Source organism: Tachysurus fulvidraco, chromosome 20 (genome assembly GCF_022655615.1).
Source record: "Tachysurus fulvidraco isolate hzauxx_2018 chromosome 20, HZAU_PFXX_2.0, whole genome shotgun sequence".
NCBI classification, from domain to species: Eukaryota; Metazoa; Chordata; class Actinopteri; order Siluriformes; family Bagridae; genus Tachysurus; species Tachysurus fulvidraco.
The window spans coordinates 16430581-16445901 of record NC_062537.1 but is presented as its reverse complement, the minus strand read 5'-3'; the positions used below and the strand labels follow the sequence as shown (position 1 = coordinate 16445901).

Genomic DNA, 15321 nt, shown 5'->3' with positions numbered 1-15321 from the left:
AATGTGAGGAACAGAAGCCCAACTCACCAAAAAGAAACTTTAGTATTGTTTATTGTTAGTCATGCAGCTGATTGTGAGTGTACTGTATGTCATCACAATTGACATTAAGTCATGAACAGTCTGTTTATAAACAGATGCATTTTTTGTATAATGAATGATCAGTAGTCGATATCTACAATCGTTTCAATAACTGCATCACCAAAAATATTCTGAATATAATTTCAGAATGTGTAAATCAGATACTACCTTTTTCATTTTAGTTTTCACAAACATACAAAGAGTCTCAATTCTCAAATAAAAATTCAAAGTTTAATTGCAATTCCCAGATCTTCCAAATTACAACCTGTCATATTGATATACTTATGCATTTGCATTTTTGTACACGGGCAAACCTTTGTCACATAAACAATCATACTCAGTAAGACAAGTAGTGAAATTTTGTTGTCAATTACAACCGATTGTTAGTGCCAAGTGACTAAGACTATGTTTTGGCTAATAAGTGTTTTGCCTCGCCCCAACCCCCTGCTTCAGCCAATGACTGTTTTACACCGTTCGGAACTGTTAGGACTTGCCGTTCGGAATTGTTAGGACTTATTAGGAACAGATTTCCAGTCCATTAACTGGATGGTACATCAGCTAATCTTTAAATCACTATTGCATACCTTGAATTATCATAGGTGACCTGTAACAATATCCACATCCCTTGTTGCTTTCCTCCTAGTTGTCTCCTGCTGCATTTCAGGCCTAAATATAGAACAGCTCAGTGGTTTCACGTGTCTCTTCTTACTGTTTCTGTGGCTTGGAAACACTAGACATGGGACAGCATGGTCTTGTTGAGGAGGTTATTGATCTGGCTGTGATTTAAAACTTATTCATGAGAAACTGATGCAGAGAACTGCTCCTAAAATGATAGCTAATGGCTCTCAGCGGTTAAGGTTAGAAGAAAGACAATGAACATGTTCTGTCAGGAGACATAGAATAATAGTTTTACTTTTAATTTTACTATTAATTTTTATTCTGTAATATTTAGTGCATATGAATTAGGAATAATTCACAGGGCCTGTATGGCAGATGCTCCAAATAAATGTGAAGTAAAAAAAGAGTTATTTATTTATCATTAATGGAAGGAGTCTCCAGTGTCAGTGCTTTGTAACAGACTGCATGTGGCTTGAATCAATTTTAAAAATATAAAATAAAGGCAGCAGTGACAAATTTATTTTTATTTGACAAAATGTGTAGTAAAATATGTTAAATTCATATTTAAAGCCCCCCTTTACTTTGTCTCTTTCTGTCAAACACTTTAGTGAATCTCTCTCTCTCTCTCTCTCTCTCTCTCTCTCTCACACACACACACACACACACACACACACACACACACACACACACACACACACACTGTCCCTTTCTCTTACTCAGCTTTGTCGCTCCCCAAAAGCTCTGAGCTAAAGGAAGGTAATGCGACAGCTGCTGAACAACTGAAATGGAGGAAATGGAAAAAGGAAGAAAAGAAAAAAGACAGGTGAGTTTCTTATTTTTTTAAGTAAGTTGCCATTTTAAATAAATAACGTCAAATAACATGCCTGTACCTGTCATGACATTAAGATAAGCAAACTTTGTTTATTATTTTTGATCAGAATATATTGAGCCACAGATACAGTAAGTTCTCAGTGTATTTAGTTTTAATAGTGCATGGATCACACCAAGCAGTATTACTACAAAAGTAAAATCTATTTTGTGTAATTGTTTAAACTTTCATCTGTCTTTTCCAAACTTTTAGAAAATATGCCAATGTTCTACAGGAGTTATAATGAAAAGTATAAAGTGTGTTGTTTGTTATTTTTTGATATATTGTGTGTTATTATTGATCAGTAGAATATAATATTATTAGTAATATTTGGTATATGTCTTGTTTGTATTATTTATACAGATGTTAATACTGTTATTAGCGACATTAAAAAAACACAGATTGCAGAGACATATGGGCAGTTTAAAATTATAAACAGCAATAATAACAATTACAAAGGGAGACAAACTGTACATAGCAACAGATGGGTGCCAGTCAATAATTGTATATCTACACAGTGACCTTCACAGCATGTGGACCTGATTAAACTGCCACTTAATGTCTGCTTGAAGTATCTTGTGCTGATGATAAAGTCACTCTGACCTCTCTGTCACTCCAGGAAAAGAGCCAGAAAGACAGACAGGGATGGGGATGAAGATAGAGGGGTAGATGATGATATAAAAAAGAGTAAAGACTCAAGGGCAAACAGTGCACACTTCCTTTGTTCTTTGAGCTAAATCTCAAATTGTGTGAAAATGAGAACGTGTGTGTGTGAGTGTGCATGTGCGTGTGTGGGGGGGGGGGGGTGCACATGCAACATTTTAAATAAGATAATCCAAATTTAGGCATAAATATTATGTCTAATTAGGCATAAAATTATTTTGTTCTTTCTTTCCTTTTTTAAATGATCATTTTTGGTTGTTCACTCTCTCTTCCTGTTACATATTTATTGGAACTTTTCACATTTACAGCATTTAGCAGACACCCTTATCCAGAGCGACTTACACTTTTATCTCATTTTTATACAACTGAGCAATTGAGGGTTAAGGGCCTTGCTCAGGGGCCCAACAGTGGCAGCTTGGTGGACCTGGGATTGAACTCACAACCTTCCGATTGATAGCCCAACACCTTAACCTTAACTAAGCTACCACATCCCCATTTCACTGTTGCATCTGTCTCCGATTTCCATTGGTCTGTTTTCTTTCTTTCTTTCTTTCTTTCTTTCTTTCTTTCTTTCTTTCTTTCTTTCTTTCTTTCTTTCTTCCATCCATCCATCCATCCATCCATCCATCCATACCTTATCTTGCAATTATATAGTAACACATAAATATGAATAGCTCTCTGGATAATTCAAAAGGACACACACACACACACTCTCTCTCTCTCTCTCTCTCTCTCTCTCTCTCTCTCTCTCTCTCTCTCGCTCTCTCTCTCTCTCTCTATCTTTTGTGGACCCACATTAGTCTTATGCTTGTCACTCTTTGTTTCTCATATTTCACCTAACTCAATCCCTTGCTAGTTTACTGTTTTCTTTTGTTTACTGTCTGATTGTTACTCACTTTCCCCCTACATCTCTCTCTGTCTGTCTTTGTCTCTTTCTGTATCTCTCCTTCTCTCCAGACTGAAGGTCATAAGCAAGTGGGTGTCGTTTTCCTCTCTGTTGCTGATGAGCCGGAGATAGGAGACGAAGACAAGCTCACCAAACTCCGTCCCTCATGTAATTCCTTTATGAAATGTTGCCTGATAAAGTGGATCATCAACAGCAGAGCAGCACAGATCGCTGGTACACACACACACACACACACACACACACACACACACACACACACACACACACACACACACACACACACACACACACACACACACACACACATTTCCACTTTACACACTTTTATAAGATTTCCAGTTTAAAATGAATAGCATACTTGTGCTGGGAACATGAGATATACTATAATTGGGCCTTGAGCCTTGACAATGAATTCCTGGGCAGGAAACTAATCCACAAAATCTTAAGACCAGGGAAAATATTACAAGTATTCACACTTTGCACTGGTGGATCATAACCAGGTTGTAAGTACTTCTTCAAAATGCCAAAAGAAGAAACAAGAGCAAGAGACAAAAAATAGTAGTAGGCAATTTATTGAAAACTGTATGTAAACTCAAACAGGCTGGCCATCAGCTGATCAAAAGTTTAAGACCATAGCCTTAAAAAGTTCAAATCTGTGCAAAAACATGGCTTTAATGTCATTGTCCTTCAGAGCAAAAAGGCTTTCTGTTTTTGAATGTGGCAGGATTGTTAAGCTACACAAGCAAGGGCTCTCGCAACGTGCCATTGCTGCCAAGGTTTTAGACAGTAAGACAGTCATTTTAAATTTATTAAAAAATCCTAAGAGTTATGGGACCAAAAAATCAAGTGTTAGACCCAAATTTCACCTGCACTGTGCCGATGTATCCAACGGGCTGTCTGTGAAAACACAGGCCGATCCACGACCCAAATTAAGGCCATTAGTGATGCTAATAATACTGCAGCCCAATGACCGTAAGATAGCATCCCCTGATCTAAATCCCCTTAAGAATGTTTGGGGATGGATGGCAAGGCAAGTTTACAAAAACGTATGTCAGTTCCAGACTGGGGGGCACGGTGGCTTAGTGGGTAGCACGTTCGCCTCACGCCTCCAGGGTCGGGGTTCGATTCCCGCCTCCACCTTGTGTGTGTGGAGTTTGCATGTTCTCCCTGTGCTTCGGGGGTTTCCTCCCCTAGTCCAAAGACATGCATGGTCCTGCGATGGCTTGGCACTCCGTCCAGGGTGTATCCTGCCTTGATGGCCGATGACGCCTGGGATAGGCACAGGCTCCCCGTGACCCGAGGTAGTTCGGATAAGCGGTAGAAAATGAGTGAGTTCCAGACTGTGGATGCCCTTTGTGAAGCCATCTTCACCACATGGAGAAATGTTCATCCCTTTTTGACACTTTTAGTTCTGTTGTAGGGATTTTTGGGATGTGGTCTTAAACATTTGATCAACTTATGAACAGCCTGTTTAAGTTTAAATGCAGTTTTCAATAAATTGCCAATCTCTTATTTTGTCTCTTGTTCCTTTTTCATCTTTTGACATTTTGAAGCAGCTTGTACAACCTGGTTATAATCCACCAGTATGATATGCAAATATTTGTAAAGTTTCCCCCAGTCTTAAGATTTTGTTCAAAAATAATACATAAAATGTAAAATATTTAGTTTATTAATATTATTAATAGCTTTATCCTGCAGCTGTGTAACATGGTTGAGTTGGTACACATGTTTGAAATAGAGTGTTAGGTAGAGCTTAAGCAGTCCATGACTACTGACATCACTTCCTGCATGCGAGGAGTGTGGCTGTGAAAGGCTCCTTCCGCTCAGAGAAATTGTGTGTCTATTTGTCTGTTGGATTATAACTACATTTGAGGAATTATATTATTAGATATCAAGTTCTAATAAAACAAATTAGTTACAATTACTATTTACACCTTAAGGTGTAATCTTGTGCCATCTACGGGCCAGAAAGAAAATATTTAGTGCTGACACTGAAAGGAAGTGTAAAAATATATGTAATTTTTAGAGTGATAGAGTCCATCAGTGGATTCTGGGAGTCTAAGGGGTTAACAGAAGGGTGTGGACAGGTCAGGCTAGTAAAGAGTTGAATAAGTCAAGCAAGGTGAAGATGAACAATTGTGTCTTTAGGCCTAATGCTTAGCTGCATAAAAGCAGCCTGACTCCATCTCCTTAAGAGCTTTACTTCATTGTGCTGAGCTGTGCACTCATGATGCACAAATGAAAACTAAATTATTAACTGCTTTTAAGATCTAATGGTTCCTCATTGATAAAGTGAACTTTTATGTCACAGCTTTATCATAAAATTAGCAAAACTCATTTTAGGCCACTTCCTGTCAGTCATCCAACTCTGCTAGTTGAAACTGTTAAACCAGTGGTCAATGTGGGCATGTCCCCTTTCGAAGGATCCCACATTGGCTTCATAACATCAGTTTGTATTGGCTAAATGAACGACCTTTTCATAAATGGCATCAAATAAAATCTATTTAATAAAAGCATTCTCATCACAGCAACGATGGACCAGGCCCATATGTTCCTCATGTCCACCCATCAATCATACAAGTGACAAAAGTATGATTTAATCTATTAGTCCTGGAAAGTAGAGAGACAAATTTTTTTAAAAGGTGAAAGCTTGTGCCTGATATCTGAGTCAGGATGATATAGGGCTTTAAAGCAGCCTAATGTACTGCTTATCAGTGCAGCAAGTAAAAATTACTCCTGAAATTGAAGGGAGATCCTTCCTCCATTAGCTGCCTTAATACCAGATAAGTGCCGATTAGGGAGGTAAAAGAACTCCTTAAGTGTATTAAAAACTAAAACAGTGAAAGTGAATTCTCAGCACTGTGTGTTTTCTTATATGTAGCTTGTAATGATCATATCCACATTTTGTTTTTTTCGAACTCCAAAGTTTGGAGGCAGTAAAACTTGTTGGATGAATCTTTATGTAAATTCAATTCATTTGTTGCATATACAATCATAAGCAGAACCGTATAATGAGTTTTATTTGACAGTGCCTTGAACCCCAATCTTCAAGTAATTGCACAGGAGACTTACCTGCTTGAGGGAACCTGACATCATGCTTTGCAAGTCATACAGTATGTTCAATTACAGTCCTTTCATGACAAACTACTGAATGTAAATGTAAAGAAGTTAAAGAATTTTTTGTCATTAGCATGCTAGTTAGTTCCGTAATACACTAGCATTCCACTTAGCTAGCTAGTTAGGTGAGTAGATATTTAGAATGAAGTATTTCTTATAGCTACCAAAATGTACAGTACTGTATCTCTAGCAAATGGAGGGATATGTCAGGACTTTGGCCACGTGCAAGTGTTTACGTTCCTCGTTACTTGTCTGCCCTACCTTCGTCTGCCCCTCCCTGTCTCCACACCTGTTTCCTATTTTGAGCACCCTGTCTATTTAACTGTGCCGCGTTGCCTTGTGCAGCGCGGAATCTACTGTTGTCTTGTCCTGTTGTTGTAAGTTGTTGTAAGTTGTGCTAGAGGTTGTCGTGATTAGATAGATATATGGGTTAGTGGAAATGACAAGGTAGTCCAGAACACTGCAACATAAGTTTGGTGAGACTTTACAGTCTCACAGGGGGAAATGTTGTAAAATATCTTAGTAGAATTAATTAAAATATTATTCCTTACAATACTATAACCAATGTAAAGTATTAGGCCTTGCAAAATATTACAATTGCTGTCATAAGACATATGTAGGTGATGTTGTAGGCCAAAGACGTTTATTGCAACCAGATTCGGGGCCGTCAGGCCTAGTCAGTCTGAGCACATTTGTAATAACAACATGTTATGTAGAATGGAAAAGACCATTGTTCCCAGACCTTAGCTCATAAATTGTTATGGAAAATGAAGAAGACCATGGTTCTCAGACCTTGGCCCATAGCGAAAACATGTTATGTAGAATGAAAAAAACAGTGGTCCACAGACCTATGCCCTGAGAACTAAAGGGAGGAAAATCCATAAATGGGCATTTGGTGCTCATAAACATGTTGTGCAGACTGAAGAAGGCCCAGGTGTTTAGTCTAAGGTCATGAAAAATAAGGGGAGGAAAATCCATAAATGGGCATATGGGTGAAAGGTAATGGGAAATAAGGGGAAATTGGGTCAGTGTATTTAGAAAACATAGGAGGTAAGGCCGGTAAATAAGGTGATATGGCACCTGGGCTCCTAGGAGCGCCAGGGTATATATTGAGAAGATATCTGAGGGTTTTTTTGGTTCTTCGGGGGCAAAGGTGTGCGCGTGCACGCACGCGGGCGCATGCCCATGTCCGCGGGTCAAGGTGGGTATTTTTATTTTCGCAAGGACGTCGCGAGAGTTTTTGTTTCTTTCTAGATTGATTAGCTAGCTAGTTAGGTGAGTAGATATCTAGAATGAAGTATTTCTTATAGCTACCAAAATGTACAGTACTGTATCTCTAGCAAATGGAGGGATATGTCAGGACTTTGGCCACGTGCAAGTGTTTACGTTCCTCATCACGTGTCTGCCCTACCTTCGTCTGCCCCTCCCTGTCTCCACACCTGTTTCCTATTTTGAGCACCCTGTCTATTTAACTGTGCCGCGTTGCCTTGTGCAGCGCGGAATCTACTGTTGTCTTGTCCTGTCTCTAGTCTGTGTTGTGTTTCGTGTTTTCTTTGGTATTACAACCTGTTTGTTTTGCTATCCTGCTTTTGGGTCCGTTTCTACCCCTCGTCATGACAGGATACATGTAATAAAAACCCATCTGGAAGCCTTAACCAATGCTTAGGTTTTTAAATAAAAAGCAAGCAATTTACCTAGCCAGATATTGTTTCCAGTTTATTCTCAAGCAATTCTAGTGTTAAACTAGAAGTTATAAGCTTCACTAACTTGTTCATAAAAAAACCCTGAGTAATGCAAACCCTCCTCACTGATCAGTCTGTTGTGAAAAGTAGTTTGTAGATATTTTATTCTATTTTCTATTTCTTAAGCCTTAAGAACATGTTGCATAGGTAACATTTTAACTTTTATGTTTTATGTTGTTCATTAGTGTGTGTGTGTGTGTGTGTGTGTGTGTGTGTGTGTGTGTGTGTGTGTGTGTGTGTGTGTGTTCTCAACATTGAGACAGTGAATTAGAGGAGGTTATCAGTATAAATGGAAATAACAATTCTTACTGAAGTACATCAGTAATAACAGCATTATTAATGGCAGAATGGTTGCTATATTTTGCAGTGCACATTTATAACACCTGCCAACTTGTGATGCAAATGCAATGAGCCATTTTGGTGTCGACTCTTATTGGTGAGTTGAAGCAAATTAATTGATTCACTGAAGAGAGGCAGATTTTTACAGTCATTAATAAGAATTTCAACTCTTGTTTGAATCAAAGCACCTTTTAAAACGATCATATATTTATTATGATGGAGAACCACAAAGACATAAGAAATCACAAAGGGGATTTTTCCACATGTAAATTGAGCTATCTCAAAACCACCAGCTTGACCAAGAACCATTTGTGTCCCACAGTTTCACAAGAGCAGTCAGATTTCCCAAGAATATACATTTAAAACCTTAAAGACAAAATGGAAAGGGTATAGAATTACAGATAGAGAGATGTGTGTGTGTGTGTGTGTGTGTGTGTGTGTGTGTGTGTGTGTGAGAGAGAGAGAGAGAGAGAGAGAGAGAGAGAGAGAGAGAGACGCAGACAGACAGACAGACAGACAGACAGACAGACAGAGAGAGAGAGAGAGAGAGAGAGAGAGAGAGAGAGAGAGAGAGAGAGCTTTTACTATTGCTTTACATAATTGCGGGTCAGGGAGTGTCAGCATAGAGGAAGCCAGATCACAGGACCTCGTACATGAAATGTTCACTGTCTCACACACAGGAGTTCAGCAACGAGCTGCATCGACTCTTCAACTTATAATGGACACTGATCTGATGCTGGCATTCAAATGTTTTTTGAATAGCTTTTTGAAAAGTATCTTTCGACATGTGGTTTTCAAGAGAGTTAAAGGTTTTGGTCAAGATTTTAATCTACAGGATATTGTGACACAGTCGGTCTGCATGAACCTGATGGGATTTCAAAATTGATGTTTTTTTGGATGTTTAGCCAAATTTCTGACACAAGACTCTATTCTGTTCTGAGAGTCTATTCCACTCTTCGTCAACATTTGAGAATTGCTTTGAGAGTTTGTGATCTTATATCAGAAACCTGACTCACATTTGGCTCTGGATTTTACCTTCTATTTGAACTCATCACTATTTGCATACTGAGCTTGACGGTTTGTGGCTTTGCTTTTCTATTACTGCCTTTTTTTAAGCGTATTATTTGATTTCCATCACCATTTAACATAATTTATTTTGAGGAACCTCAACTTGCTAACTCATACTAACTGCTTGCTACATAAGTCCCATGCTGAAGAAACTTTGAATGAAGCTTCAGATGTTATGGTCCCTTTAAATACAAAATAATATCTGAAGTGCCCCTGTGATTTTGATTTTTTTTTTTTTCCTTTTTTAACCGTTTATCTACCAGCATTTTGAAACACATGATGTTCATCATTTAAGGATTTGAATACAAGTTGAAACTTTTTTTGATTGAAATACAAATTGAAAGTACAAAATTGAACTGTTTATACTAACTTTTATATTGAACATTTTGCAATTTTGTAAATCTGATCTGTGCATCTTTATACTGTAGATTTGATGCAGTTTAACTTTATTTTGTAAAACAAATTTAAATAGAAGAACCTCCTTCTTGACTGTTGCAGCTTATCATTACTCCAAACCGTGTTTATTAAGAAACTCAAACTGGTGCTGGACCACCATTTGATTGTATAAAACATTGAAGATACCTTCTTCCTCCTCCTGCATCGACTATCTTCTCTCCAAAATGTCTAAGGACCAATGATATTCCAGATGACAATACGACTTCACGTATTACAAAAGACACTACTCGGAAATCCAGGTTTTTTTTTTTTGGCTGGTGTTAATTCATCATTAGTTGTAGCATACACATTAAAGTCGCCACAATGGGTATGGAACTTTTTGCAGTAGCTGTGGTGGTGCTTCTGTTTTTCATGGTTTTAAAGCAGTTTAGCTTTTGGGACCCACTCTCTATGGAGGGTAAGCTGTCTCTTGGCCTCTCTTTCACTATAAACCTGTTTTCCACTACACATGTGCAAAAAATCCCTTATATAATATGCTGGAATATTCCATACGCATAATATTGCTATCTTTTAAACTTCCATTGAAGGATTGTTCTTCTTGGAGAACTTCTAGACATAAATCTGGTTGCGAGGTCTGTGAAAGTAGCAGTAAAAATGTTTCCAGGCTTTTTAATCTTGCATGGAATCTCTAGAAAGATCACACTGAATCAGATACCACTAGAGGAGACATGGCTGGTCCATGATGCTCCTGCCTCACAATCAAATTCTGGAAATCTTTAAATGCAATTTAAATAGAAAGAGAATATATTGGATATTCCAGTTATCATTACTTGTATTTATATAATTTCTTGACAGACAATATGGCGTAATATTATTAACATGTTTCTTTATTTTTTTCTTCCTTTTTGTCTTCTCTCATCACTTCTTAAGATGGTGAGTGAATATTTACGTCGTATTAAAAACCTTCTCTTTAGAGTTCATGATATAGAAATCAGTTCAACATCTGTTTATTCTATGATGCTGTCCCTTATCAACCTTTCGTTCAGCTTCTCTCCTTTGTCCCTCTCTACATTAGACTGTGTAGATGCTGAATTGGAGCTGTCTATGGTGAGACACCAGCCTGAAGGTCTGGAGAAACTTCAAGCTCAAACTAAATTCACCAGGAAGGAGCTTCAGTCTCTCTACAGAGGTTTCAAAAACGTGAGAATTGGGGGTTTATTAAAAAAAACTCAGAGATGATGAATTGAAACAATTCTCCTGGAAATGGAATGGAAAAAAACATGACAATAAATAAATTAGTTTGAAAATTAAAAGACGGATCTAATAGAATTCGTTGTAAATGGTTGTTATATTTCTCTCTCTCTCTCTCTCTCTCTCTCTCTCTCTCTCTCTCTCTCTCTCTCTCTCTCTCTCCTCATCTCTCCTCTCTCTATTGTCTCCTTATCTCTCTCTCTCTCTCTCTCTCTCTCTCTCTGGTTAGGAGTGTCCCAGTGGATTAGTCGATGAAGAAACCTTTAAGGTTATTTATTCCCAATTCTTCCCTCAAGGAGGTATGCTGGGACTTCAATCTCACACTCTCTTTTCTCATGTGTATTTTTCTATATAGTATTTAAGGGTTCAGTTTAGTTTTAACCTATAATCTGAGCTAATAATAATGTTATCATAACATTCAATAATGTATACAACCAGTTCAAAAGATTAGGCTTTAACATTGCAAAAAGAACGTACTTTTAATGTTCTGAACACATCTGGATATTTCTGATGGTTGTCAGATTATTATGGATCTGATTGTTAACTTTCCTACAGCTGAAATGTTCCTTTACCAACAAAGAAGCTACAGTACAATAATATTAGGGTTGTAAACAGTCTTCATGTTTTTCTTTGTAATGTATTTTTATTTTATTTGGGGGGGGGGGCCCAAAAATCTTTAGATTATTATTGTAAATGGTATTTATTTTACTTATTATTGCTTTTAGTAACAAAAAAAGAGATAGAATTCTTATCTTAGGATCGTACGCTGTTTTTTTGTTGTTTTTTTGTAGGTTTTTAAAAAGAAATTCACTTTTAATGTACTTAGATAACTTTTTCCATAGGTGTTAGATCGACTGACTGTAGAAAGCATCTACAAAAACATTTTTGAATTTGCAACCGAAGCTGTTTATAACTACAAACAGAGCCAGTAAAATACTTTGATGATGTCAGATGTCAATTTTTTATGAATTTGTCCTATCAGAACTCTGAGTTTTATGGTCTATAGATGACATCTGATGTACATAGAAGGCTCATGAACACGTGGGATAATTAGCACACAAGCATTAACTAGCCAGCAGATTAGCTAGCTAGCTAGTTATTTAACAAGAGAGCATCCAAAATAATTGTTAACAAAATAGAGTTAAAAAAAAAGAAAGAAAATGGCTGTAATCGACAAGTAAATTGCATTTAGTACAATATAATTTTTATTTTAATTAAAACAGCTAGTTAGTATGCTAGTATTTTAGCATTGTTTAAACAATATTTGCTAGTTGTATACACAATAATTTTTTATCTCAATTATTTATTTATTAACATATGACTGGCTGTATAATATACATACAGCTTCATATTGTGGTTGTAAATTGTGATTAATAATCATGATATAATAATTAGGATTATGCAAAAATGTTACATTGTGATGCTGCAGTGGCATTACATACACATTATGTAAGGAAATGTAAATATAAATCAAAGTAAATACCTAAAGACTGCTACTGAGTGCTTTTTTCAAACTGCTTTTTTAGATGCCACTACATACGCACATTTTCTGTTCAATGCCTTTGATATGGACCGAAATGGTTCTATACAGTTTGAGGTAAGAAACACACTCAGTCTGTCTCACTATACATACACTATACATAAAAACTTGTTCTGTCTCTGTCTCACATCTGTATATTCTCTTTACGTCTCCCCGATGTAGTTTGGATGTATTGTTTAGATCGGAAAAAAATGTCTTATAGAATGTGTGTGTGTGTGTGTGTGTGTGTGTGTGTGTGTGTGTGTGTGTGTGTGTGTGTGTGTGTGTGTGTGTGTTTGTGTGTGTGTGTGTGTGTGTGTGTGTGTGTGTGTGTGTGTGTGTGTGTGTGTGTGTGTGTGTGTGTGTTTGTTGACAGGACTTTGTAATCGGACTGTCCGTGTTGCTGCGAGGTTCAGTAACTGAGAAGCTTAACTGGGCCTTTAACTTGTATGACATCAATAAAGATGGACACATCACCAAACAGGTGCAGGACAAAACCATTAGTATTTCCTGTGTGTAACTGTTTTAGGATCAGCTGTATGACCAGCAGAATTGTTTTCTCAAATTAGTTACATTCAACACTTTTTTGATCTGCAGGAAATGTTAGACATCATAAAGTCCATCTACGACATGATGGGTCGATACACATATCCCAATGTGAAGGCTGAGGCACCATTTGAACATGTGGAGAAATTTTTCCAAGTAACTTCCTTCCTTCCTTCCTTCCTTCTTTCCTTCCTTCCTTCATTTGTTTGTCTATTAATTCACCAATTAATGAATGAATCCATAATAAACTGACTGATTCATTCATTGATTCATTCATCCATCCAACTTTTCCAGTCATAGTAATACTAAAAACTAACCGATTCATTAATTAAACATTCTGTAAATTCTCCAGAGAAATGGACTGATCAGGATTTTTAGGATTTCATTTGGTTTAATCCTGAAATCCTTGAGTTTAAACATGAATGTTTAATTACTTGGTGCTGGACTATAACAGTGAGGAAAAACTATAAGCTACTGTATAACCTGTGTGTGTGTGTGTGTGTGTGTGTGTGTGTGTGTGTGTGTGTGTGTGTGTGTGTGTGTGTGTGTGTGTGTGTGTGTGTGTGTGTGTGTGTGTGTGTGTGTGTGTATGTGTGTGTGTGTGTATGTGTGTGTGTGCGTGTGCGTGTGTGTGTGAATAAAATGATCCTTCCTGAACAGTTGTCATGTCATGGAAAAGTCTACAGAAGGATCTAAAATAATTTTATTCAATAATTCACTTTCTTTTAATTGGATGAATAAAAGATAACTAAACCCTCATAAACGTTTGAATGTTTGACAGAAAATGGACAGGAACAGAGACGGAGTTGTGACCCTTGACGAGTTCATCGAGACATGTGAGAAGGTAAACCCGAGCAACAGTATATATCAATATAAAATCATATATAAATATTATATAAATACACTGTCATTTTCATTCTTTTTTTTTTATCAGGACCAGAGCATTATGGCTTCCATGCAGCTGTTTGAGAATGTTATTTAAAGTACTGAAAGCCACAGCATGAGAAATCAGTAGAAAATTAATTCAATTCAATTCAATTCTGCTGCAAGATTCCTAATTGGCTAATAAAAAGAGAGAAAGTGATATTTCTACAATCCGCAGTTTTCCTGACTGACCAACAAAACTGCACACTGCTACTGGAGTGGTTATTATAAATTTCCTGCACAAGTTCCTAACACAGAGATTGTGATTCAGGAATATTAGCTGCAAAAAGGGGGGAAAAGGAACATTTTCATTCATCATCATTTCATCCTTTCATTCATCATCCTGGTCAGCGTGACAGAAACGACCAGCTAAGCTTATTATAAAATACTGGTAGCAGGGACAAACACAAATAATAACTCTAGGCATGGTATATCAGAATTCCTTCAGGAGCTGGAAGGATTAGTCCCTTCATGCACGGAAGTGGGCAGGATTACCCAGAATTTCCACCAGAGCAGAGGGGAATGGTCTGAATTTCTTCAGGTGTGGATGGGATTAGTCAAAATTCCTGACTATTGATTTGTCAGAATTTCTTCAGGAGCAGGCAGGATTAATCAGAATTCCTTTCAGATTCTGTAGAGTTGATCAGAATTCCTTCAGGAGCAGGTGGAATTGATCAGAATTCCTTTAGGAGCAGGCAGGATTGCTCAGAATGCCTTCAGAAGCAGGTAGGATTGGTCAGAATTACTTTTGAGATTGAGTGGGACTGATCAGAATTCCCTCAGAAACAGCAGGGAATGGGTGATAAAAAGGTCCAGAGCAAAATTCTTGTGTAATTTGCTGAGTATAAATTGAATAATGGAGAGTGGAAGCAATTTTGCTTTCTGGGGACAGAACAGAAGTTTAGAGATTTTGTGTGAATGCAGTGTTACACACCATATAATGTTTTTGCAAATATGAAGCTGTAAGGATGTAGCATGATGCACTGAAACCTGCATTAACATCTCATATGCTCATCATACTGTGAATTTATCAGAATGTTCTAGACCAGTTGTTGCTAATATATATTCACGTGATAATCATTTGAATCTTTAGACCTGATTGTTTGTTAGATGTTTGTATATTGTTAACACTGATTTGATCTGATTGTATGACACTGGACCAAATAAATAAGCATTTGCATGATTGACTTGAGTGAGCTTGTGACTCTAAACATAATACACAATACACATACAGAACATGTGCAGCAGCTGAATCGCTGCACACTGCAGTTTGTGCTACAACTTT

The 15321-nt window shown here is 37.2% G+C and overlaps 1 protein-coding gene across 2 annotated transcripts; it reads left to right on the top strand.

Annotated features, from left to right (window-relative positions):
• The first annotated feature begins 1365 nt into the window (after positions 1–1365).
• Positions 1366–15221, top strand: LOC113639237 (calsenilin-like). Of its 2 annotated transcripts, XM_047804574.1 has the most exons (10): positions 1366–1519; positions 3185–3347; positions 10727–10729; positions 10872–10996; positions 11277–11346; positions 12574–12644; positions 12943–13050; positions 13164–13268; positions 13894–13956; positions 14047–15221. In XM_047804574.1, the coding sequence occupies exons 1-10, from the start codon at positions 1481–1483 to the stop codon at positions 14092–14094; spliced, it is 795 nt and encodes a 264-aa protein (XP_047660530.1). In that variant the 5' UTR covers positions 1366–1480; the 3' UTR covers positions 14095–15221. The 2 variants fall into 2 exon arrangements, with proteins under 2 accessions (XP_047660530.1, XP_047660531.1); XM_047804575.1 differs by lacking the exons at positions 1366–1519; positions 3185–3347 and adding an exon at positions 8965–10253.
• The last annotated feature ends 100 nt before the right edge of the window (positions 15222–15321 follow it).